The 25,705-nt window shown below is 34.8% G+C and overlaps 1 protein-coding gene and 1 long non-coding RNA gene across 4 annotated transcripts; one reads left to right on the plus strand and one right to left on the minus strand.

The window, feature by feature from the left end:
• The first annotated feature begins 1,989 nt into the window (after positions 1–1,989).
• On the plus strand, positions 1,990–3,269 carry LOC142623334 (uncharacterized). 3 transcript variants are annotated; one of them, XR_012842124.1, is made up of 4 exons: positions 1,990–2,034; positions 2,261–2,725; positions 2,847–2,954; positions 3,059–3,269. It is a non-coding gene; the product is annotated as an uncharacterized LOC142623334 (long non-coding RNA). The 3 variants fall into 3 exon arrangements; XR_012842123.1 differs by having other exon boundaries at positions 2,261–2,705; XR_012842122.1 differs by having other exon boundaries at positions 2,261–2,705; positions 2,847–2,919.
• Positions 3,270–13,974: 10,705 nt separating this feature from the next.
• LOC142626484 (S-protein homolog 27-like) lies at positions 13,975–14,524 on the minus strand. Its single transcript, XM_075800313.1, has one exon. The coding sequence runs from the start codon at positions 14,468–14,470 to the stop codon at positions 14,039–14,041; it is 432 nt and encodes a 143-aa protein (XP_075656428.1). The 5' UTR covers positions 14,471–14,524; the 3' UTR covers positions 13,975–14,038.
• Between the last annotated feature and the right edge of the window lie 11,181 nt (positions 14,525–25,705).

A 25,705-nucleotide genomic window follows, 5' to 3' on the forward strand; every position in this document is an offset into this window, starting at 1 on the left:
CCCTCACCCATCCCACATCCATCCCACCAGCCCCACCATCCACTCACCCGTCCATCCATCCCTGAGCCCCACCATCCCCTCACCCATCCCACATCCATCCTCTAGCCCCACCACCATCCCTTCACCCACTCCACATCCATGTCCTGGGTCGACATCCGTCCACCCACCCCACGGTCATTACTGTTGTCACCCATTCCTTCCTTCGACTTGGGTCTTGATCTAACCCCTGCGACATGCACCGCAGGCCACCCTCCCACGGTACATCCACCGGCCCTTCTTCGGGCATTGACCCATCCCATGTTCACGTTGAGCGGCTTTGTTGGGTTACACACGGAGAGGCAGGAGGTCGGCCCGAAACGCATGGCAAGAGGCACCTCCTTGTGGGACGGGGAGGGCACAAACATGGACACAATTGCTGGGCCTGAGGCATCTCCGGCGAAGGACATGCAAGGCCTCCTCCTCATTATACGCGACGGCGTAAGGTTCAAAAAAGGTAATTATACAACGGCGAGACATGATTTCTATGTTATATAGGCACATACTTCATATATTTGTCTTATGTTTCTTAGTAGTTGTGTTTATATTTGTGTTGTGTGTGTATGGCGGGGAATGACGTGTGGAGGATGTGCAGCTAGTGTGAAAAGAATTCTAGAAAGTACAATTGATTTGTAAGCAACTTTGACACATGTATCACTTTTCCACAATTGCTGTGGTTTTGTTTGACAAGCTCTTTTCCCTTGAGGCAAGATTCAAATGGATAGTTCTTTAACAATGGTTGTGCTGTTAAGGGAACCCTGATAGTTTTTTTCTTCTTTTTTGATTTTCATTTTTCATTGATTAGTGTATTTATAGTTCCAATTGTTATTCTGTTTCGATTGACTCCATGGAAACTTGGCAGCATGTTCAGTTGTGCATTTATCTGTTAGTTGGAATTTCTTTCCTGTTCTTTTTTGGCACTGGCTCCTGCATGCATAGTTCTTCGATCTCAAGTGAGGTGAGTTGACCTTACTTTTTGTTAGCTGAATTTTTAAGAGTTTATATTCAAAACCATTTGCTTTTTTTTCCCTTGGTGCGTGTGTTGTGTGACAAACTCGATAAATGCACTGGTGTGAAGAGTCATTTCATTCAAGTCACTAAGTGGAGAATAAAAACAACATAGGTAGAGACTCTGTGGAAGAACATGACTGTTGCAACAAATATGGCCTTAGATACAGTAGAAAGTAAAAAGGATTCACGTTGTGGATACCAATCTATTCTTTTCACAGTGCTTCTTTCACTTCTCAAGTCTACGTAGGCAAGTTCCCTATCCTTTGCATAATTTGTATGTTTGGTTTGTCATCATCACCTTCGAAACAGAATATTTTCTCCCTGGGATATTGTGTATTTTTTTTCCCTGAAGAAGCACTTCTTGTGCCTTTAATCACTATCCATGCTTAGAAACCTTTATCCATCTTGAAAGAGATTGGGTTTTAACTGCAACAGCAAGCCCCTTGCAATTTAGGTCTCTTTTTCATTTTCAGTTCTGTTGATGGGTCATTTAGTCTTCAATGAACACATCAGTTGTGTGAATTCCTTTGTTCAATGATATTAGTAAGTGATCAATGTGTGAGCCAGTTGATTCATTCAAAATGCTAAAAGAAACCAATGTTGGCAGTCCAAGCATCTAAACTGTAATGCTTGGGAACATCTTTAAGCCATTATAGCTTTCCAATTGCTTCATTATGACTGTATTGAGGATGAAATGTAAAGCAATCCAGTCTGATATTAACATGAAGAGATAAAGTCCATGGTTGAGTTATGCTTGCTAAAGTCCATGGTTCTTTCTATCCCAGATCTGAAAAGCTTGACGGAGGAGTTCATGCATGGGTTAGCGAAGGTAGAAAATCTGACAATAAATGATTGCAAGGAGTTGACATCTCTATGGCCAAATAGGTTCATGTCCCTTGTAACACTACACATGATATCGTGCCCAAGTCTCATCAACATCAATTGTATGGATAATCGATGCATTGACATCCGTGCCGCAGATGGCAGGTATTCCATAAATGTATTGAATGAAATTTCATAGTTTCATTAAAATGTGTACCAACATTATGTCTTGATTTCGTTAGAATGCAAGAGCCCTTTAGTTTGGATTGTATCTCAACGTCAGCCCTTTAATTTATTGAATCAAATTCCATTGGTAATTGGCTCTCTATTTGGGAGGAGAGATGTCTTATTGATACTGATCTTTTTTCTTCTGTTATTCTTGTTAATGCAGCAGCTCTTTGGGCTACATGGAAATGCAAGAATGTGGGCATGTTTGAAGGGAAGGTTGTCAATGCTTCTCAAACTCTTAACTACTGCAGCCATATGGTCACGATCTGTCAAGAAGCAATAGTTGATAATCATTCTCTAAGAAGTTGTAAACCTCCTGTGTGCAATTGGATATGATTTGTTGATTGTTGGTTGCCTATCGTCGAGTGTCACAAGTGTTGATCTTAGTGGAAGTTAGTACCAAACGAAGGAGTTGCTGGTCAGCTGCAAGCTTTGTCAGACAATTCATGAAGCCTTGTCCTGTGTACTTATGAAAGGCGTGAGCATGGGTTTTCAGCCTTTGTTGTGGAATGCAAACACCAAGCTGTGAGCCTGCGAGATACGAGCTTTCAAGGCATTGATGTGCTGCGTTTGCAATTATCTAAGCACTGTTTTCATCAGGTCCCTAGGTGAATCCTCAGTAATGCTTGTAAGCTTGCCAATTCTTAGCGTATGCCACGGCACCTTTATTTCCGTAAAAATCACATGGCAGTATAGAACAAAAAACCAAGGTCTTATTCGTCACTTAATTTTTGTTTGTAAAATCTCAGGCAAGTTTTTCATTGGTCATTCGAGCTAAAGGAGGCTAACCTGTTATTGTAGATGTTCAGAACCAGTGAGAATGTATAAATGGCAAAGCAATTCAACTCATTTTGCAAGTCTGGTGATTGCAAATATTTTTTTTGTCTTCATTTCAATTTAGTTATATATGTGCCACTGATCTACGTGTTTTGGTTTTTCCCTTTTTGGTCTTGGTGAATAGGATAGTGCTCCACTTCCTTGCTAGCTGTTGATATTGAATTTCTCCACAGGCATCTGCAATTCCTACAATAGGCTTTTGGAAGCAAGAACTTCATAATGCCATAGTGCTCTCTCTTTTCCTTATGTGATTTCCCTGCCCTTCAGTCCTAAGGATCATACACTACCTACCAAACCTTACCAACCTGTAAATTGTAGTTTTTCTCCTTTTATGCATGTATTTTAAGGATCATGCTAGAATTGTATCCGTTGTCACTTTTATTTCAGCCTTATTGTCAACTCTGTTAATTGTTTTGACATGTATATTTTATTCAGATGCCAAACCTCGCAAAAATCTGAAGCATTCTTAATATATTTTCTGGCTTGATAATTTAGTATGTATCAGACCTAGTTCTGATTTTAGCCTCCGGTTTTTTTTTATTTTTATTTTTTTTGCTATTAATTATGAGAATCCATGATGGAAGGTGGTGTGAGACTATAAAGTGTATATTGTTGAGGATTTAGATCCTTTAGAGTTCTTAGAATACTTTACAAAGTAAATCCCCACCTTTCATTTAAAATCAATGGTTAAAATGTTACTCATTAATCCACTAATTCAAACCTAAATTAGTCTTTCAAAACACAAAAACCCTCCTATCTATGACTATCCTAACGTTAAAGTTAAACCACTAACGCCATTCAACTTGGAGAAATCATCAAGAGGAAAACCCATTTTTCTTTTACAACTCTCTTGCATTCTTTAAACTATGTCTCTTTAACCCACAAATGATAGATCAATCTAGGTTAATCCCTTCAAAATAGACATTGAATGACCATTCAGAGCCCAATGGAAGCAAGGTATGTTTATTTACCTTCTCTCCATGGTCTTTGATTCTCTCTATATTTACGGGCAAATTGGCGATTGGAAAAATTCCCGGTGGAAATCGAGTCTCTGAGACTCGATTTCTAACGCAGTGGTATTTTCGTAAATAAGTCGTATACAAATCGAGTTTTTGTAACTCGATTTGTGCTACCAGCATTACTACCATTATGCCATTTGATTGGAAGTCGACTATTAGAAAGTCGATTTCTATAAGTGGAACTCGAGTTCCCTACCAGCGAGTACGCCAGGCAGAGAGTTCAAAAATATTTACGGGCCATTGCCACTGGAAAAATTCCCAGTGAAAATCGAGTCTCAGAGACTCGATTTCCATTTAAGTGGTTTTTTTGTAAATAAGTCGTACAGAAGTCGAGTGTTTTATGCTCTATTTGTACCAGCGGTATTTACCATTATGCCATCCTTTTAGAAGTCGACTATTAGAAAGTCGATTTCTATAAGTGGAACTCGAGTTCCCTACCAGCGAGTACGCCAGGCAGAGAGTTCAAAAATATTTACGGGCCATTGCCACTGGAAAAATTCCCAGTGAAAATCGAGTCTCAGAGACTCGATTTCCATTTAAGTGGTTTTTTTGTAAATAAGTCGTACAGAAGTCGAGTTTTTTAAGCTCGATTTGTACTACATGTATTTACCATTATGCCATCTGATTTGAAATCGAGTGTTAGACACTCGATTTCTACTGGGTTGTTTTTTTTTTTTTCCCTTTGTTACACGAATCTTCCTATGACGGTATGCAGAATTTTTTTTTTCTTCCTGAAATTTGTAAACCGAATCAAGTATGCAAACATTTCCTAAAGAGTACATTGAATGCAAGAAACTGGATTAAAATATTTATTGGGCATGGGCAGTATAGTTGCCTTCTTAGCTACAGACCATACAAATTTAACCAAATTACATCCGGCATACAATGTGATTACTAGCTATCATTGCTTCAAACAAGGCCCCTGTGGTTGAACTTGCCGAAGTAAGTGCTACTAATGTCAAAGTACTACGGTTGCTGGCATTATAGGCAAAAAAGCTGATACGCAACTAATGTAACGATTACAATGGATAGCTACTGCTTTAATTACAACAACATTTGATAATAAACAAAATAACAACTACGTCGATACAACATAGTCTACATAGTTGCGTAACACTTGTCCATACTGATACAACATGGTCGCGTAGCACTTGTCCATACCGAAGATAACTACAACTCCCACGTACAATGCCATTCCAAAATCGAGCCTCCGCTCGCCTGAAAAACATTAAAATGCAGTTGTTAGTTCCTAAATGCGAAGAACAAAAACCAAATAAGATTCTGAGCATATTACATCAAAACAACAAAGACACTTGCCTAGTTTGTAGCACTACGCTGTCGAAGCCCACGGGGAACCGGCTTGCCGAACCCCCGAGGGAATTGGGACATCTTCGCGGTTATGCCCCTCTTCATGACACTTATTTCCGCATCGCTGCCTCGGTTGAATCTCCCTCACTCGGATTGTGTTCCGGCTTCCCCGTTTTCGCCGTACCCCATCCATTTCATTTCTTATTCTTGCCTTCACGGGGCGACCTTTGGCCCGCAACGGACTTGGGTCAGGGCACCCACCGTGGTCCGCGAACGTCCCTCCACGATGACTGCGACATTGGCACCACAAATTGATGTGAATATGTGTGAATGGCGTTCTCAAAACTGTAACATGGGTCAATATAGCTGGTCGCATTGAGATGCAATTGTTGCAAAACTTTAATTGCATGTGAACAAGGGATCTTAATGTTTTGGCACTTTCCACAACCACGTGTTCTAGCAAATACGCGCACTTCGTGGCTGTGGTTTCCCCTCCCGCCTCTATGGTCGTTGTACGGGGTAACCACTTGATATACACCCGGTCTCATGATTAAATTCCCGCACGGTGTGTCTGAAGTTTTACGCAAATTTGTGTTATAGATCCCCATTGCATAATCACTCCATACCTTACCTTGAGAGCGATCGAAGTAATTTGTTTATGTCGATCATGGAAATATGCAACAAGTTTGCACCAAGTGAACTCGACCATTGCAGCAATGGGCAAACCGCGGGCACCTTTAAGTACCCCATTAAAGCACTCGGAGATATTGGTTGTCATCGCCCCGTAACGTCTTCCACCATCAATGTGACTGGGTCCATTTCTCCACATCCTCACTCATTAGATATGTGTATGGCATATAGCGTTCAAGATGGGAATCATCGGGGTTTACCCTCCTCGGTGCATTAATCTCGACATCCTTAATAGTTTGCATTATGGACTTAAATTTAGCGTCATGAGTCGCATATCCGGCTTTCAAGGCCAATGCCTTTAGAGTCGGGTCATCAAAGTGTGTGTTGAAGTTGCTAGCAACATGTCGAAGGCAATATCGGTGATGTACACAGCTAACTTTCCATCATCACCTAAAGGCCACTCTACCAATGGCGCATTTGATACCTTTATGTCGGTCGAAGAAATAATGCAAATGCCCTCGTTAGGTATCACATGCCCTATCGAATTTACGAGACACTCTAAAAACCACCCCCGAAACTAGCCCACGACTCCTTGTCCACAACGGCAAAGGCGAGGGCAAAACCTTTTGGTTAGCATCCGTTGCCATTGCAATCATCAACACCCCTCGATATTTACCATACAAATGAGTCCCATCAATGCGATCAGCTGGCACGCTGCAATATCTAAATGCGGCAATGCATGGAGCGATGCCCAAAATACATAGCGCGGTAACGTAGTACCATCTATGGGGCTAGGTATGGTCCAATAGTTGTCTGGGTACCCGAATCCTGATCCAAGTATGCCAACAACAACTTTCGCAACCTTTGGTAAGACTCCTCCCCAATCTCCAAATATCATAGCAATTGCCTTTTGTTTTGCATCCCATACCTTATAGTAAGAGAGCTTATGATTATACTTAGTATCTATGTGGCCACGGAGCTCATCAATACGAGCGGTGTGATTTTGTCGCAATTTCCCCACAATTTACGATGACAAAATTAGAATCCATCATTTTACCGTCTCTTTGCGGCCCGAAGGGTATACAGCGTGGACCCACATAAGACGTGACCATCCACGGACCATTTAATTGAGCCTTTATGAATGCCCCAACGTAACGAGTTGCGGGAGTGGTCAATGCAGCGAGCGCACAATTTACTTTTGGTCGACCTCCCGGATTATAAAATTTCTATTATCCTTTCTTTGCGTATATTATCAATGCACGCTTCACCGCCTCTTTATTTGCAAAAGTCAACCCTTTATTAAAATGCATCCCATCTTCCCAAGTAGAAACAAATGGTATACGAAGACGTGAAGGATCAACCATATTTTCCCAAGTATTTGCGGAGAATGACTCGGCGGGAGGTGTGTAGGCGGTGGTCGTATTTGTAACATCTTTGGACACCAATATCATTGTCCGCATCACCTTCATCATGGCACTCCATATGTTCCTCTTCAAAATTCGAAGCAAGTTCATGGTCATCCACATCCTTCTCAAAGTCGCCTCGCTCAATCCTCTCTTCGTACTCATCCATATCATTGAGATTTTCATCATTATTCGCAAAATGATCTTCGTCCTCCACCCACAAATATGTCTCTTGAGGTTGAAGTGTTTCACTAGTATTGGCAGCATAATCTTGAGATGGGAATGTGTAACCTCCCATTGTAGTGCATCCATCGTCTAATTGCAAAGATGTAGTTGTTTGTTGCTGCAACTCCTCGACATCAACTTCTGCGAGCGGCTCGGAACTTACGTACAACTCAGTAGCATTTGGGGCATTTTATGGATTCTATTAAACATGACCTTTACATGTTTATCTTCTTTGATCACCATGTACTTGTAATTTATCCGCTCATGAAGGACTTCTTGTGGGTAACGATAAATAATATTTATGTCATAACAAGTAGGGCTCAAACTCAGTTCTTTCATTATTTTCATCTTCAAATCATTCAATGTCTTCAACTTACGACGTATCATCACGTAATAGCATTCGATATTCGGCCCTTGAAATGGGAATCCGTCGCGAATTGTGTCGGGATTGAAAAGGGGACCACCGTAGTATACATTTACGTCAATATTCTTCAGAGATTGTGAACCTATTATAGTCAAGGGTAATATGTTAGTGACATATTTTAACACAATTACAAAACATTTTTATGTACTCAAAGTAGGAAAATTACAACTTCTTACATCCAACACACCCCACATTTGCATATACTCACTCCACATCACATACAAACACACTCAATCATTATTATTTCATACTCAAACAAATAAAAAAACTAAAGACAACACTTACCCCCACTACAAAATTTCAAATCATTCTAACAAAAAGATAATAACAAATATTAAACCAAACAACAACAAAAATAGCCATGATAAAAGCCTAACAATACAAATATATATCTTAAATATTTTTTACTTCTTATAAAAAAAAATTTTAAAAAAAAGCCTAGCATATATACACTAACTTGTTACATCATATGCATCTACAAACCCCACATTAACATATATACTCAATCATTACCATTTGTTTCTAAACAAAAAAAAAAAAATTCATTAATCATACTAAAAAAAAAAAAAAAAAACCAAATGCACAAATATTCAAATCATTCTATAAAAAATATAAAGAAAAATTACAAACCAAACAAAAAAACTAATGATACATACCCATAAAAAACCTAACATTACATATATGTAACTAACAACTACCCATAAAAAACCCTAACATTACATCTATGTAACTAACAACTATTCAAAAAAAAAAAACAACTAACAACTAGAGAGAGTGTATAAAAACCTTACTTGACATGATAATGTGTAAATGGAGGATGAGTTTGATTTGAAGTTTTCTATGAGAGTGAGAGAGAGTAGAGAGTGAGAGAAGGAAGAACTGCTTGGGTTTTGAGGTGTGGCAAACGGCAGAACCCAGAAAATAAGTATAGTATGATAAAAAGAAGCTGCCCTAACCACGTGGCAGAAAGGGGACCAACCATTGAAAATCGAGTCTCTGAGACTCGATTTTCCTTTTTAAACACCGAGTCTATGAGACTCGATTTTCCAGCTGGCAGCATGTAATACTAATTAATTCTTCCCATATAAATCGACTCTCTAAGAGTCGATTTCCAGGTGGCCACCACGTGAAAAATCGCCACATCAGATCTGATCAACCCACAGAAATCGACTATCTAAGAGACGATTTATAGCCTCAAAATCGACTCTCTAAGAGTCGAGATGCTAGTATTCTATAAATTTCTGAAACAGTGCCTACTAACTATATTCTTCAGCCATTAGGGCTATTTGGCCATTTTTGCCGAAATCCTTCCTAGCATCTTCTGATCTCGAAAACTGCCAAAACCATTAAAGTTCTATGTCGTACATGCGCCATGTGACCCTTCACGTTTGTGTTGTGGCCCTAGCAAATGCACTAGGGACAGAAATGCAAGGACCATGAGTTGAGTAATGGCTGACTTCAACTGTGCCAAGAAGATAGATCGCTGTTAAGGAAACAGTGCAAAGATAAAAAGATCTCCAGGAAAGAATTGTTGATATCTTTGTGTCAGTGGATAAATTTTATAGAAGAGGATCATTCCCATCCGCCATTTTCATGCTTTATTGGCAATAGAAATTAGAAAGAGACTGCTGCTATAGTGCAAGAGCTTTTCAAATTGAAAATGTCTCTTTTGGTTTTGTAGTGTGGTGCTTTTGCTTGATGCAAGTTGAGTTGACACAGTTCTTTTAATTTTATTTCTTACACTTCATCATATTCATAAATATCGGATGCAACAGCAAAGCAGGCATGCGTGACAGAAATTTGATGAAGCGCTTTCATGGGGAATATTGAAAATGACTTGACTAATTGACTGCCACATGCACAACTAGAGCTTTGTATATGTATGAAAGACCCTACCCCCAAAGCCTCACTATCTATATCTAATATCTATCTGATGAACAAGAATGTCAAGATAATATTTGAAGCAAAAATAATAATAATTTCAAAGACACTGTCAATTAGTTGGTTAGAGAAAAATCAGTTCCACCAAATACCAAGTAGAAATTCCATGTGTATATCAGCTTTACGATGGAACTCAAATGTATATATGATCATTGTGAGTTACTCCTTCTTCTTCCAGGTTTAGCTGATGATCTTAGTAGTTAGTGTGTAATGATGTTGGCTCGCAAGTACTGGCGCCACACTTTTATAGTTACACTTATGCCACAAGTGTTTTCGGAGCCAGGTTATAAATTTTAATGCAGGGCTATACATGTAGGGAGCCATACTTTTCAAATAATTACAAAATCTGACCAGATTTTTGTCAGGTTGTCCACTTATAATTAATTAGAGAAATACACTATATATATATATATATATATATATATATATATATATATATATATATATATAAAATCTTTTGAAACCACACATTTTTACATGTTATATTCTATTATATTTTTTAATTAAATTCAAATTTTATTCTATATGTTATTTTATAATATAACATGTTATTTAAATTTAAAATCACACAATTTTATATGTTATTTTTTAATTATGGTACATTAATTTTTTAAATAGTAATTTCATATACAAATACAATTATTAAAATGTCTAAAATCATGTTATGTTAAACTTTTTTGTGAATGAATATTGCATGGCGTACTGACTTTTATATATATATTTGAAAAATGTTATACTATGGCAATGCATAGACTATTATACAGTAGGAGTAGAAACTCGATCCTGATCAAACTCAAAACAGTTAAAGTTCCTTGACATGGGATGCTCACAAATAGCCAGGGGGGGACCAAACTTGTAGATGGAGCAAGTCTTATTCCAACAGCATTTATATATAATGGCATGTATCAATCCTATTTCTAAGATTTGATACTTTCAGCATATTTCCGTACATCTCTATCAATCCATATGTAGTTTAGAGGTAATATAGCCGTCTTTATTATTATATTGATTTTATGAATGTGTGCTTTAAGAGCACACAATAATATATTATTTTTAAAAAATTTTATTAAAATTTAAACAAATTTTGACAATTTTTTTAATTTTTGATAAATATTTTTCAAAAACCGACTTGTTAACTGACCCTTATTATATTACCTGTATTTCTTTTCCTTTAATTTTTTTACCAACCACAGTTATACATAGTTGCATGGTCCGTATAACGTCCGACGGAAAGATTTTGATTATCCTCTGACCGTGATGTGCCATTGATGTCTGCCATCGATGGCTCAGTTCTTAGTTGAATATTCACTTAGTGGGTCTCATAGTTCAAGACCCTTAGTAATTGCAACTCTTAGACACAAAACCCCAAAATACATATAAACTCAAAGTGGATTTTTGAAGTTGACTGAAGTTAAAATGTGACTGGCGATAAAGCAGAATTTGGATACTGTATGGATAACAAATTCTAGGCGGAGTACTGATGGAACATGTTGACATGTGTATATCAAAGCTTGACGTTTAGGTTTAGTACTGTAGGGACGATTGGTCATACGTACACATGGTCCAAAGAGTTCTTTTAGTATCACAATTTTTATATTATAACCTTTTTAACGTCTTTTTATAAGATAAATTGTGATTAATTGTTCATTACTTAACATTAATCACTTCTTTTCTTTCTACTATTCATAGTTAATTAACCGCATGTTAGAAGATTTTTGCACAATGGTGAAATTTCCAATATAGAAGGGCAATGGGGGAGAGAATATTATAGTTGAAAAAAGAATACATTAAGTGTCATATTTCTAAAACCTATCCATATTACCATGTCAATATATATAAAAAAAAGTAGTCATTAATAATAGCGATGTGGCACAGCGAAAGGGAATATGATTATCTCCATTTAAAAAATTGTTTTTTTCATTCATTTTATAATTTAGATTTTATTTTTGTATTTAATAGTATATAGACTATTATCTCATTAAAAGTTTTAAAGGATTTAGTAGATTATATAAAACAATTTTAGATTTGTAGAATCTAACCCCTAGATCATGAAATGGGCAAAATGGACGAGGGAAGGGTTGCAAAGGGGCCATGGGCCCCTCAACTTGCCTTTTAATTTTTGATAATTGAAAGGGGGTAGGAGCGACCATATGTGCCTTACCCCCTAGGGCGTGACCTGATAGGGGCATCCCCCGTTAGGGAATGTTAGATTGAGTTATATCTACTGTGACCAGGATGCCACAGACCTCACCCTAGCACCCCAAGAGAGCAAGCGGAAGAGGCGCAAAGCATGCTAGGAGTCCACCCCCCCACATGGTACCCGCCATGACTCGAATGAGGGACCTTGTGCATGTTTGCGGGATCTCACACCAACTGGGCCACCCCTCTTGGGGCGCCTTTTAATTTCACCCTCCTTTTACTTCAAAAATTATAAAATAGGTGTTAATTTACTTAATGACCCTTAGGATATTAAGAATAATTATATTATTATGGACTATTCAAAGGCCTAGAATGTCATTTAGGTACATTTTAATATTACTCTTTATATCTAACTCAAATAAGGTGCATATAAAACATATGACTACACAAATAGATTAGAAAATCTCTTTTAAAACAAAAGCCTAAACTTTTGAAGAACACCAATTTCTTAAGTTGATTGTATTAACTAGTTTATAAAATTTAATATTCATGTCTCAAGGTATAAGTAAATTATGGAAAACCATGTCAATGATGCATATTTTAAGGGAAAATTTGTTTAAGATTTATATATCACTATCCCGTCATCTATCATGAATGTTAAATTGTAAATCACTTATATATGTATGTATATATGTATATGTATTTCTCTTGGTTCAACTCTTTGAGCATTTGCCTCCCTATATCACGATCTTTAATTTAGACCCAAAAACAAAATTTAACCATTAAGATTATCAAAACAAAATTTTTAGAATAAAATGAAAAATGGATTTAAGTGATTGCTTAAGTGTGCATGTAGAAAGATTTTCTTTAATTTATAATAAGAATCATATAGAAAGATAGTTCGCTAGAAAATTTAGTATAGCATCACTATAAATGATTTTAGTAATATAAAAGAATGAGGAACACAACTTTTTTTAGTCAAAGGACGCAAAGCTGATTTTTAGGAAAATATTTTTTAGAGTTGTAGAAAGATAATTTTGATATAAAATTTACTCTAAATGAAAAAAATAACATATATATATTTTCTTTTTTGAGAAAAATATGTTAGATCATGTACACAAACATACTTTACATGTATATACATATATTTAGCCCTCCAAAAAGTTGGGTTTTCTTCATATATATATATATATATCATCCCCTCTCCCCAGGGAAATTTTTGCCTTCACCACAGATTAGTAAGAAATAAAAAGAAGATGAGATAGTTAAAGAAACTATTAAATTATAAACATACTAATAATAAATAATAAAAAAGGAAAATAAAATAATATAGAGAATTAACATGGTTTATTATTAATGATTTATATCCATCGTATTCCATTCCAAAATAGAGTGATGTTTATTATATACTACTTCTTGGACACATCTTCACACTCTTGTGAAAATTGTACTAAAAACATGATTTGAAATTACGATTTTCAAATTGAAGATCATGACTTCAATCATGATTTTAGTACAATTTTTAGGTGGTGCAACAAGTATTTTCCATCCGAAATAACTAAATCTCTACCACTCAATCTTGTATGTTATATTAATTTGAAATAGATATATTTCATGCTTTAGATCAAATAATATAAATTTAAAGATGTATCTACGGTCATATTATTGTTAAATTAAATAAAATTTTAATTATGAAATGTACTCAATTCCAATCCATGTATGATTAAGTTGTTCTAGTATTCTCAAAGCTAATGATTGCATAACAATTTTTCAATGAATCCTTATTTTATGATACTATGTTATCAAATATAAAGTTTTTTTTTTTTTGGAGAAGAATATCAATATAAAGTAAAATACGATAGACCCATTAAATTAGAGTGAAAAATGAAACATAAACTTACTTTTACTTTATAATCAGTAACTGATCTGATTTACCTCATACAAGTTTAACATAGCCCAATTAGCATTGCAAAATCCAGGACATATAGCTTGAACCGAAGAACCATGCGTGAAAGCTAATACCATGAAAATTCTCTTTTCCAATTCACTTCATCATTGCTGAAATAAAACCCATCCTCTCTCACCAACCAAGAGCACTTCCTAAGAGGACCACAGCGATAAATATCCCTGGGAACCTTAAACGCATCAAAACTCTTCCTCTTTTGGTCCCATTTCATGGTGCATAAGAAATGAGTGGTGCCCCATAAGTTGGTCCTGAGACTCCAGCTGAAGTCGTCGTGCTCTTGGAGTGCACGTCCTCCGAGATCACTGTCTTTGGATGCACACCAAATCACCAAAGGAAGCGAGTCGTTGTTTGTGAAGCCATTGACCACACGAACGTCAAATTCCTTGCCTTGTAACTGGTCAGGTTGTAATATTAGCATGAAAACAACCAACAATGCAATTGCGAAGGAGAAAGGAAGCATAAGTCTGATGGAAATCTTCATGTTGTTGGGGTGATAGTGCAATGATAGTGGTGTTCCCACTTTTGAGAATGCATATTATATAAAGCAATAACATTTCTACCTTTTTTTATTTTTTATTTTTTAGAAGAAATAACATTTGTACTTCATGTGCGACTTTAGGAAAATTATGTGCTCCCGAAGCACAGTAATTTAGTGTCCCACCTCACATATTTATAGTAGATCGTAATATCAATTTAACTAGTGAAATGTATCATAAATGTAAGAGAAGTAAATACCACCCTACCGTGCTTTGGGAGGATCAGGGACGGAATTAAGATTCAAACTTAGGAGGAGTCAAAGTTCTTTGTTCAAAAATTTTAGAAAGTTAGAATATTAATACTAAAGGTTGACAACGATGCATTATTAGCATTAATTTTTAATTTTTTTAAAATCAATAATAGATATTTATAATCAGGAGTTCTGTAAGTTAATTGCCACGTTTTGATATTTTCAAGGTCTGAGGTTAGAACAATTCTTTATTCTATCCACATTATAATTTTTTTTTAATCTATTTATTCTTTTCGCATAATTCTATACCTAATAACTTCATAATGCTATATATAAAAGATTCTAAAAAAATAAATACAAAAACTATAGTTAAAAGTTTAAATCCATGAGTATTACATTAATAAAACACTAAAATAATGGTTAATCAACATCATGCACTAATATTTAGTGAAAGAAAGGGTGAGGCAATTATTGGTGTCTTGGTTAAAGAATTTTTTTTATTTATAATTACTTGGTTAAGGTTGAGGTAGTACAAAGATGTGAGATCTTTTCCTTAAAAAAATTTCCATTTTGAAAAAGTAGTAAAAGAAAGAAAAAGAGATTTGTTAAACAATCACATGATAATGAATGGTAACTTTGAGTCTTCAACTATGTAAATAATAAACTTTTCCGATCACTACATTAATTTAGCTAAGGCACAAAGTTTATTACCAATAGACTAATCACACACATGTTTTGGTCGCAGTTTAGGTAAGGTACAAAATAGTTAATTGTTGTTTTGCACGTGTATCATGATTTTGAAATCCAGACCGTTTATTGAACCGTAAAAGGAAAAGGTTCAAGGATTTTAAAATCGAACCAATGTCAAACTGTGATGACGTCATAATTAATTTAAATATATATAAATATTAAATTAGTAAAAAGTAAAAAAATTAACTAAAATAGCCCAATTAAAACTATAAATCCATATGTTAACTAAGTATAATATATCCATCTTAATCCCAAATATGAAATATCTATCCAATAATAATAACCATTTTTTTTTATAAAAAGAAAATTAAAAGCATCAATTTGTGCCGGTATAAGTGGACAAAAGAGGATGATATGATGTATCATCATATCATGTGGGGCTCAAGGCTTTGTAAGAAACAAAGTCTCAGAATTGTCTTTACAATTTCCATTTTCCAAAGCCCACGTGACTAGCTCACAACCCTAAAAAAGCACTACAAACAAAAGTGAATGAAATTAAAGGAAGAGATAAGCAATACAAACAAAAGCAGATGATATTAAAGGACGAGAGAAGAAGAAGTCAGAAACAGCTCTAGAAGGTAGAAGTTGAAAGAACAAGAAGATCAAGAAGAAGGAGAAGCTGATATCTAGCCGAAACAAGAAACAAACCTGAGAAGATATAAAATAGCGGGTAGTAATGTAGCTCTATTTTATTTTTTCTCTTTTTTGATTTCTTTTTACTTTTATTCAAAATCTTTACCAGTGGATATTTTATTCAAAAAGGGACCTATGAGAACCGCAAGAACTGTGAGGTCCGACCGCAGTTCGCATGGGTCCCAGCTTTTTTTTTCTATAGAGCGGTTCTTGAGGCTAAAAAAATCCGCAAAAATGAGAGGTTTGCGGTTTTCCTGATCAGACCGTACGGTCCGATCTGGGTTTCAAAACCAAGACGCGTATTACATTTATGTATGCATGCCAAGTGTGTCCCAAAGTTAATAAAACATTAAAAATTAATAAAATTCTATCATTAAAAAAAAAAAAAAAATTTCCCATGGGTTGTGTTAATGAGTAGCAGCTCTTTAAAAAAATAATTTTTTTTTTCATAGGTTGAGTTAAAGACACCAACTAATCCAAGTTACTGGTGACACTAATTGGTGTGTGGATGAAGTGATTAGTAGCATAGAAGTTATCTTTGTGACTATGAGATGAAGTCATTTGAGAGGGACAAAGTGCTCTCAAATTAAAGGTAAAAATTGGGTAAAGATTATTGAGTTTTTGTGATTTGTTTTGCTAGGATTTATAATTAATTTGTTATATTTTTTTTTTTACTTAGACTGTGTCCAAAGATTTTTTTTTTTATTATCTGAATATATGAATTGTTTTGTAGATTTTCCTTGTTGTCCAGATTTGTAAATTGTACAAATATTTAGCTAAATGTTTTTCTTGATATTCTTGGGACAACTAGACAAGAGATGATTTGATAATTTTTTTCATTTTTGGTTTCATGGGTTAGTTTGTAAATTGTTTGGGAGAGGGGGGCCAAGTATATTAATTTTAGAGCCATAAATAAATTTTTTATGATAATATACACATAAGGAAATTTTTTTTCAAAGGTCGCGGGGGGAGGGGGGCATAGCCCCTTTCAGCCCCTAGGTAGTTTTGTCGCTGGGAGGATGTATTACTTACTCCAAATCTATATGTTATTTGTAAAGATTATTTATATATGCGTGCACACATTAAAGTGTAGCTTATTTGTATTTTAACAAAAGGGTAAAAAGTGTAATATTTGTATGTTACTTTTAAATCAATTAACTCTCTTTTTTTGGTAGATTTGGCGCTTTACATAACAAATTTCATCTCATTCCTTTTTATTATTATTATTATTTAAATTTGGGCTATTGCACATGCAATTACCATCTCTGTGTGATATGTAATAGCTAATAGGGTAAAAAATATAAGGTTAAGAAAGATTTTTCCCTATTAATTTTAACAACTCACATGAGGTGATAAATAAATGGTGCATAGTTCTAGCTATTGTACTAGATCTCAACCCGTTTTTTTTCTACATTTAATAAACTACTTATTAAAAAGAAATCAAGTATCATGAATATGCATGAGCAATGAATTATAAAGAATATTTTGGTTACACAACTTTGGTAGGCTCATAATTTTTTTTACAACGATAACCCAAGCAATCCACACGAATTTTCAACAAAATATAATTTCTTTTGCCTTTTTATTTTTTAATAAATATAAATTATGATAATTGTTAGACATTTATCACGATTGTGTTTATTATTAATTGAATTAAGTATTTATGGTGATCGTGTTTGTATATTCTATATATTCTTCCATAGTACCATTTAAAGAAAACATGATGTGTCAAAATTTTAATAGAGAGTTTAAATATAGAAAAAAAATTTAAATTCAATTATTTTTAAAAAATAAATCAATTAAAAATACATTAAAATAATGATATGTAGCCTATAGTCTTGTAACTCAATTGAAAACTTTTAATATTTTCAATAAAGGCATCTAGGGTTCCATTCCCCCAACACCAACTATTAATATATTATAAACAAATATGTGTAAAATTGTGAGAATTCAAAAGCTTAAGTGGATGCTTGAGTCTACGTATGTGTATTAGAGTCGTCACCAACCATTAGTTTTTTAGGCGTGATTAGTCATTTATGTCTAATCCATTTATTACCTGATTAACTAAGGATTTTCCCAAGGGTTCTTAAGTTAAAGGGTATGGCAAATGTCTTGAACCAAAAATATGGACTTAGAAGTTTGATTATGTATAAGGAAGGTGTTAGGCATCCCACAATGCCTATCCTAAGACAATATTAATTTTAATCATTTGAAATATAACTCTTATATTTGATTATTTGGCTTTTGGGAAAAAAGTGTGAATTCTAACAATTAATTTAATATTATATTTGGCTTTTGGGAAAAAAATGTGAATTCAATTTTATATTATATACATGACATGTGAATCAAGATATATACACAACTAACATATAGGATAATATATATCTTACATGTGAGATAGATATTTGATAATGCCTTAAAATATATACTTGTTATATATTTATGTGGGTATCATCTCTTTATTACTATGCTTAATTTGTATAATTAATCCATGATTTGCATTAATCTCTATTATTTATCTTTACATAATTTCTTGAATAAGATGTCATTCATTGCGTGTAATTTTCTACTTTAAGGAAATCATGTGAAAAATATGAGTTTACAAGAGTCTGTGAGAGAATGGAGGCCAGACTAGAATTAAAAAGGAGCTAAAGGACCATGCTTAAATGTCTAAGGAGGTGTAGCTAAAGTGCTTGGGTCGTCTACCATGTTTGGAAGCTTCAAATAAGGAAAGAAATCAAAGAGGCGAAATCTGAAAAGGAAAAATCAGATTTGAGCACTAATCAGTATTTTGGGTATATCTCTCTCCTCAAAAATCCAATTGACACAAAGCTAGATGGGTTGGAACCATGACTTAAATATCTACAACTTTCCAGTTTTGAGTTTTTTGAAATTCTCAATTTTTGAAGCCTGAAATTAACTCACAAATTACTATTGTAAACTTGGACAAAAATGAAAATAGTAAAAGTTTTATTTTCTTTGGACACTTTTTACATTAGGGTTTTAAAGGGAGGCTGTGTAAAAAGAATTGGGCAGAAAAAACCTTGTATTTTCCTTTCTCTAATGGCAGACTAAACTCTTTGCTAGGGCTAGGGATTATGTTTCTTCTATACGGTATAAATATTCATTGTGATTCTTTCTAGGATTTTATCAACTACATATTTGATAGTTCAATTAGATTTCTTTTGATGTATTAGTTCTTCCATACTTTCAATAAGTTCAATCATGTTTTTCTTATTGTTTAGATGAATTTCTAATAGTTTCAAATAGAAATAAGGTTTTAAAGTGAATGGGTTTTTCTGAAAACTTTTCTAACCACATTATTAATCTATGTTATCATGCGTTTTTGAATTGTCTCAGTTCAACCGAATCATAAGTATTCAATTTTATAAGAATAATCAATTATGAAATATATAATTTCTTAGATCTCAAAGAATTTCATATCGATATAGGGAAACGCCCTGATGCCTTAGTATTTACATTATTGAATTAAATTAGTTATCATTGTTATTCTTGTTTACAATTACGAAGCAAAAATTATTCTTCATCTTCACCAAAAGTTTTTTATTTTTATTTTTAAATTACATTGTCTTTGAATTTACTCCACTCCTTGTGGCTTGACTTCAGTACTTCAAGAATTATATTGCTATGATCTCTTGCACTTGGGAGTGAGCAAGCAATTTTGGTGCTGTTGCTGGGGAGTTGCTGCGTATTCAGAGGCAATTTTTTTTTGGAGCAAAGCATAGCTGGTGAAAATTCTTCTATTGGTAACTTTGTTCCATTTTTTTCCACTTATTTTGTTTTTATTTTTCTGTTTGTTTTTAATTTATTTTATTTGATTGTGCATTCATTGTTGCATGAGTATTTGGGTTAGAAACAAGAGAGGCAAATTAGAAATTTTTGAAACTTACTTTGGTAATCTTTTTGACACACTATCACCTTCACCTTCTTCATCAATCATGGGTGATGAAACACATAATAATCATGAGAAGAATAGAAGAACTATGTATTAACTATTGCATCCCACACAAAATTTTGTTCCTTCATGCATCATGTTTCCATCTAATGCACCACATGTAGAACTAAAACAAGGTTTATTAGCAATACTTCCTATGTCCATGTTAGAGCTTTTGAAGAGGTAACACTCTTCCTTATGTCCATGTTAGAGCTTTTGAAGAGGTAATAAGTAGTTTCTATGCACAAAATGTTATTGAGACTGCTAAGTTCCTTTTTCTCTTAAGGATAAGGCAAGAAGTTGGCTTTACACCTTGAAACCTAGGTTTATAGGTAATTGGGGGGAGGTGGCCCATAAGTTTTTTAAGAAACATTTTCCTCCCCACAAAGACCAGCAAGTAAAAAGAAGGATAGCTAGTTTTGTCCAAGGAGAAAATGAGACCTTATACCAAGCTTGGGAAATGTACAAAGATTTTTTCAATTTCTGCTCAACTCATGGGTATGAAGATTGGAGATTAGTTAGCTATTTTTATAAAGGACTTACACCTAGGGATTGACAGTTTGTTCAACTCTTATGCGGAGGGGACTTTTTACAAAAAGAACTCGAAGATGCAATAGATTATCTTGATGAGATAGCTGAAAACTCTAACACATGGACTGGACCTAGCTCAATGGACTCCACTGATAGGACTAGAACTAACACTACCACTTCTAGTGGAAGTGTTTTCAAGTTGAGGGAAGATGATAACATGAATGCAAAAATCAGCATGTTAACTAAAGAAATAGAGGCATTCAAAATGAAAGGAAGAGTGTTAGTGCTACCTTTAGAGAGGACCCAATGGAGGTGTGTAAAATCTGTCATGAGATAAACCATGCTACAAATGAATGTGCATCACTTTCATCATTCTTGAATGCGCCAGAAGAACAAGTACATGCATTTAATTCGTATTGGCCAAATAATTCTTCATATTCTAACAATTATAACCCAAATATGCGAAACCATCCGCATTTGAGTTATAAGAGTGACAATGTGTTGAATCGTCTTGCTCCAAGGAATTTTAATTCACCACATGCATCATCATCATCTAGACCTTCCTTGGAGGATGTACTTAGTACTTTCATTCAAAGGCAAAGTGAGCAAAATCAAAAGTTTGAATCCATGCTCACTAGGCTAAATGAAGAGGTAAGAGAGACCAAAAGTCATATAACTAGGCTTACAAAGTCATTGAGTGGGATAGAGAGAGGGAAGCTTCCTTCCCAAACTCAACCCAATCCCATCAATCAAAATCTAAAAATTGGCTCTAAGGATAAACATGAGGAAGTAAAAGTTGTGACCATTTTGAGGAGTGGCAAAGAGATTAATAAAAGTTCTCCTTTAGTAACTAAGAAATATGTTAGGACATATGTGAAACTTGTTAGAGACATATGTTATGTAAATTGGATAATCCTTTGACAAAACGCATTTTACTTGTAATTGGGTAGATCTAGGATGGTTTAAGACTTCAAGAAATATGTTGTTCAAGTCAAGTATTAGAGCCATGAAGATTGGACCAAGAAACAAGTGAACAAAAGCTGTTCATTAAAGTTGGACAGAAACTGGACAGATTTTCGACAGAAACATATCTATCGAGATTTAATGAATGAAGCTCGATAGATTCTCGACAGATCGAGAATCTATTGAGATCTACGAAATCAGAATTTCCAAATCTGACTTTTGGCCCAAGTTGATGTGTATGTGTAGGGTTTCTTTTCTCACAACCCTAGACATATATAAGGCTTATTTTAGAGGCCGTTACAATGTGTATGCACATAAAGAACATATCAAAAAGTGTCCAAGTGCATTATTCTCTCTGTAAGAAGTTACTGCGTCTTTTGTGCCTTAGGGTTTGTAACCAAGTACTTTTTGATCTTCATTGTTAATGAAGTGAAGAACTTTGCAGCCAACATCTTCTTCAGGTTGGTGGAGTTAGTCACGTACTGGGAGACGCGCATCATTGGTTAGTCACGTACTGGAATTTATGTGTAAAAATGGTAGCGTTCATACATTGAAGAGTTTAGATATTCTGAAGCGGTAGAAGGTTTCTACTGTGAGTTCATCTACGGGGATTGTAGAGTCTAGGGACAAAGGTTTTATATTAGATCTGAAACTTCTCTTTACTATAGTGAATTGCTTTTTGGGAAGGTTTCCCCCCAGGTTTTTTTACTGTGAAACTAGTTTGTTTCATTGGTTTTCTTGGGTCATCATATCTTGTCTTATTTACTTTTCCACTGTGCATGATATTGACATGATATTGATGTTAGTTTGCTTTAAAAAGGTTTATTGATAATCAATCTAATTAACAACTTGAGATTAAATCTTGTTAATTCTGTCAACTGGGGTCTAAATTTCCCAACAAATGGTATCAAAGCAGGTACACTCTAATTGGATTAATTTCCTGAGTGTGATCCTTGACCCTTGTTGTCATGGATTATGGACAATCTCTTTTGATTCCTCCTTTATTTGATGGCACTAATTATGCGTACTGCAAAGTTTGTATGAAAGATTTTTCGCAGGCTCTTGGTGAACAAGTTTGGCAAGCTGTTGAAGTTGGCTGGATTAAGCCAAAGGAAGCACTGGGATGAAGCAACAATCAAAGCGGCAAATTTTAGTAGTAGGGCCTTGAATGCTTTGTTTTGTGGGGTGACCAATGAGGAATTCAAGAAAATATCATCCACAGAAGTTGCCAAGGAAGCATGGATCATTCTTGAGACCACCTATGAAGGTACCAAGGCAGTAAAGACTATGAAGTTTCAAAGACATACTAGTTGTTTTGAAGAAATAAGGATGGAGGACGATGATACCTTTGATGAGTTCTATGCTAAACTCAGGGATATTGTGAATTCTACCTTCAAACTTGGAGAATCTATAGCAGAATCCAAAATTATTAAGGAAAATCCTTAGGTCCTTACCTGAAAAATTCCATGCCAAGATCACTGCCATTGAAGAAGTGAAGGACATTGATTAAATTCCTTTGGCTAAGCTTGTAGGGAATCTTTAAACCTATGAGATGGGTATAGGTTTAATGGGAAAAGGTGGAAAGAGTAGAAACATGATTCTTAAGGGTATAGAGGAAGAGATTGGTTACTCTGAAGATGAAGATGAAAGCGAAGATGAAGATGGAGATGATGATGAGGACGAGGATCTAACCTTCATAGCTAATGAGATTATCAAGCTTCTTCAATATAGGAAAAAGGATAAGGACAAACCTCTGAGAAAATCTAAATTCTCTAGGAAGGGCAAGAATGAGAAACCCCTCATATAATGCCATGAGTGCAAATGTTTTGGTCATATGAGAATAGAGTGCCCAAAGTATCTTACGAAGGAAAAGACCAAGAAGTCAAAAGATAAAGGGTTGGTTGCTACTTGGAGTGATACTTAGAATGACTCTCTGCTAAGTATGTGGATGAATGTGGTCACTTTATGGCTTTTACCGCCACAACCGATAAGGTGATTGTGGAGAGTGCTAGTGACAGTGAGGATTCTTTTGATGATAAAGTACCCAAGACGTGGACCTGCTAGGAAGCCTATGAAAAGCTATGCACTCAATTTATAAAATCTAAAAAGGCTTCTCATCTTTGTAGAAAAAATCTTAATGAGGTAAAAACTGAAAGTGCTGAACTGTTATTCAAACTAGATGAGACAACAAGGTTAGTTGAGACTCTTATTGTGGAGAACACCTTGTTAGAAGAGAAGGTCAAGAATCTTAAAGTTGAGCTTAGTCAAGCTAGAACTCAAATGGAGAGGATGTCTAGTGCAAAGCTTGATGAGGTATTAAGTGCTCAAAAGCCTAGTTCTGATAAGACTGGCTTAGGATATGTTGTTTCCTCCAGTCCTTCCTTTTCCATGGCTTCTAGATTAGGGACTGTCTTTGTGCTCTAATCTGAGAAAGGTGATAAAGGGATGAAATCCAAAACATATTTGGCTAATTCGAAATCCTTTGTTAGACCTCACTCTAGAAAGTCTAGTAGTCCTAAAACTGCTCATGTTTGTCACCATTGGGGTGTTTTTGGACACATTCTTCCTAATTGCTTTAAGTTGTATCCTCAAAAGTAAGTGTCCAAATGGTCACAGGTTTCCTCTCAAGGAACTCCACCTTTGTTTGGATAGTTATTAAAAGCTTTGACCTTTTTAACTCAATTTCTGGAGAAGTTTAAATTCTTCTATGTCCTTTAATAGACATACTAGGACACGTGCCATTTCATCTTCACGGCCAAAGACTCGTGTTGTGTGTGTGAGAAAGGAGCTTAAGACTTAATTGTATTTTCTGTTGTCCTTTGCTTTAATTCTTTATATCTAAAGTAGGACTTTCTTGCTTGATTTGTTATTTGTTTTTGAAATCATGCTTTCATGCATTTGCATCTTTCTTTCATGCTTTCATGCTTTCATGTTGTTTGTCTATTTTGTTTGGTTGTTTAGTCTTTATTTTGTTTCTTTTTCAAAATAAAAAGAGAAAAATCAGAAAAAAACAAAAACAGTGTGTGTTTTGTGTATATTGGTACTTATGTACCTTGAATTGCCATTGAACTAAAGTTTTCTAAACTTTGTATCTTTTGTAGCTTAGATGAGCATCTCAATGCACAATTAAGCAAGTAAGTTTTGTGGCTTGTGTTTGTGATGAGTAAGATTAAGTAATCTTTTGTACTTAACACTCGTATCACTATTTTTGACGTAAAGGACTACAAAATCCTAAGAGAAAGGCATAAATAACCGTCTCACCACTAAAGCCCGCTAATCATGACATGACATTTGTATGCTCCGGCATAGCAAAAGTGCAATGTCAATGACATTTGTATGCTTTAGCATAGCAAAAGTGTAATGTCAAAAGCTTAACATAATTGAGTATTTTCTTCTCTCTCTTATATGCCCATGTATGGTATGCTTAAAAGAAAAAGATACGCAAAGAAAATAAAAGAAAAAAGAATCAAAATGCTTTATATATGATTGCAAGTGTGATTTCCAGGAGATGTAGGAGTTATAGGATGTGCCTCGGAAGTGATAGTCCCTATTAAGTAGTTATGATTGTGTGTGAGTTAAATTGATTTTCTCATATCTCAAATCATCATAACTTGTTGACACTTATGCAATCTTGCGATGTTTTTCATACACAACATGCAAATTTTTTGCTACTTTTGATACATGTGTAGGTACAATGTGATTTGGTCGTTACAAGAAATACATGTGTTAATGTATGCTCACTAAACTGTCTTGACTTGTTTTTGAAATATAAAATTGGTTAGACTTGTTTAGTGTGTGTGTGTGTGATTTGGATCTTAAATGCTTTACATTCTTCTTGTTGAGAGTGTTTTTGAGAGCTTAACATGTTAATTGGATCTTTGGTTGAGTAGCTTGCTTGATTGCATTCTTTTGTGTGTTTTTTTCCTCTTTGAAAAATCTATTTTTTTCAAGCTCGACAGTTTCTCGACACCTCTCAACAACTAAGCTATCTATCGCTCCTTGATCTTTCTTTCTCGACAGAAGTTAATTCAATCTCGATCCATCGAAGATTTTGAGAATTTGTCTTGATAGTTTCTCGATAGATTCTCAATCCATCGAGAAAGTTTCTATATGCTTGATAGATGCTTGATAGCTATTTGATCTATTGAGGTTGGCTT

The sequence above is a fragment of the Castanea sativa genome, chromosome 2 (assembly GCF_040712315.1).
Source record: "Castanea sativa cultivar Marrone di Chiusa Pesio chromosome 2, ASM4071231v1".
Classification (NCBI taxonomy): Eukaryota; Viridiplantae; Streptophyta; class Magnoliopsida; order Fagales; family Fagaceae; genus Castanea; species Castanea sativa.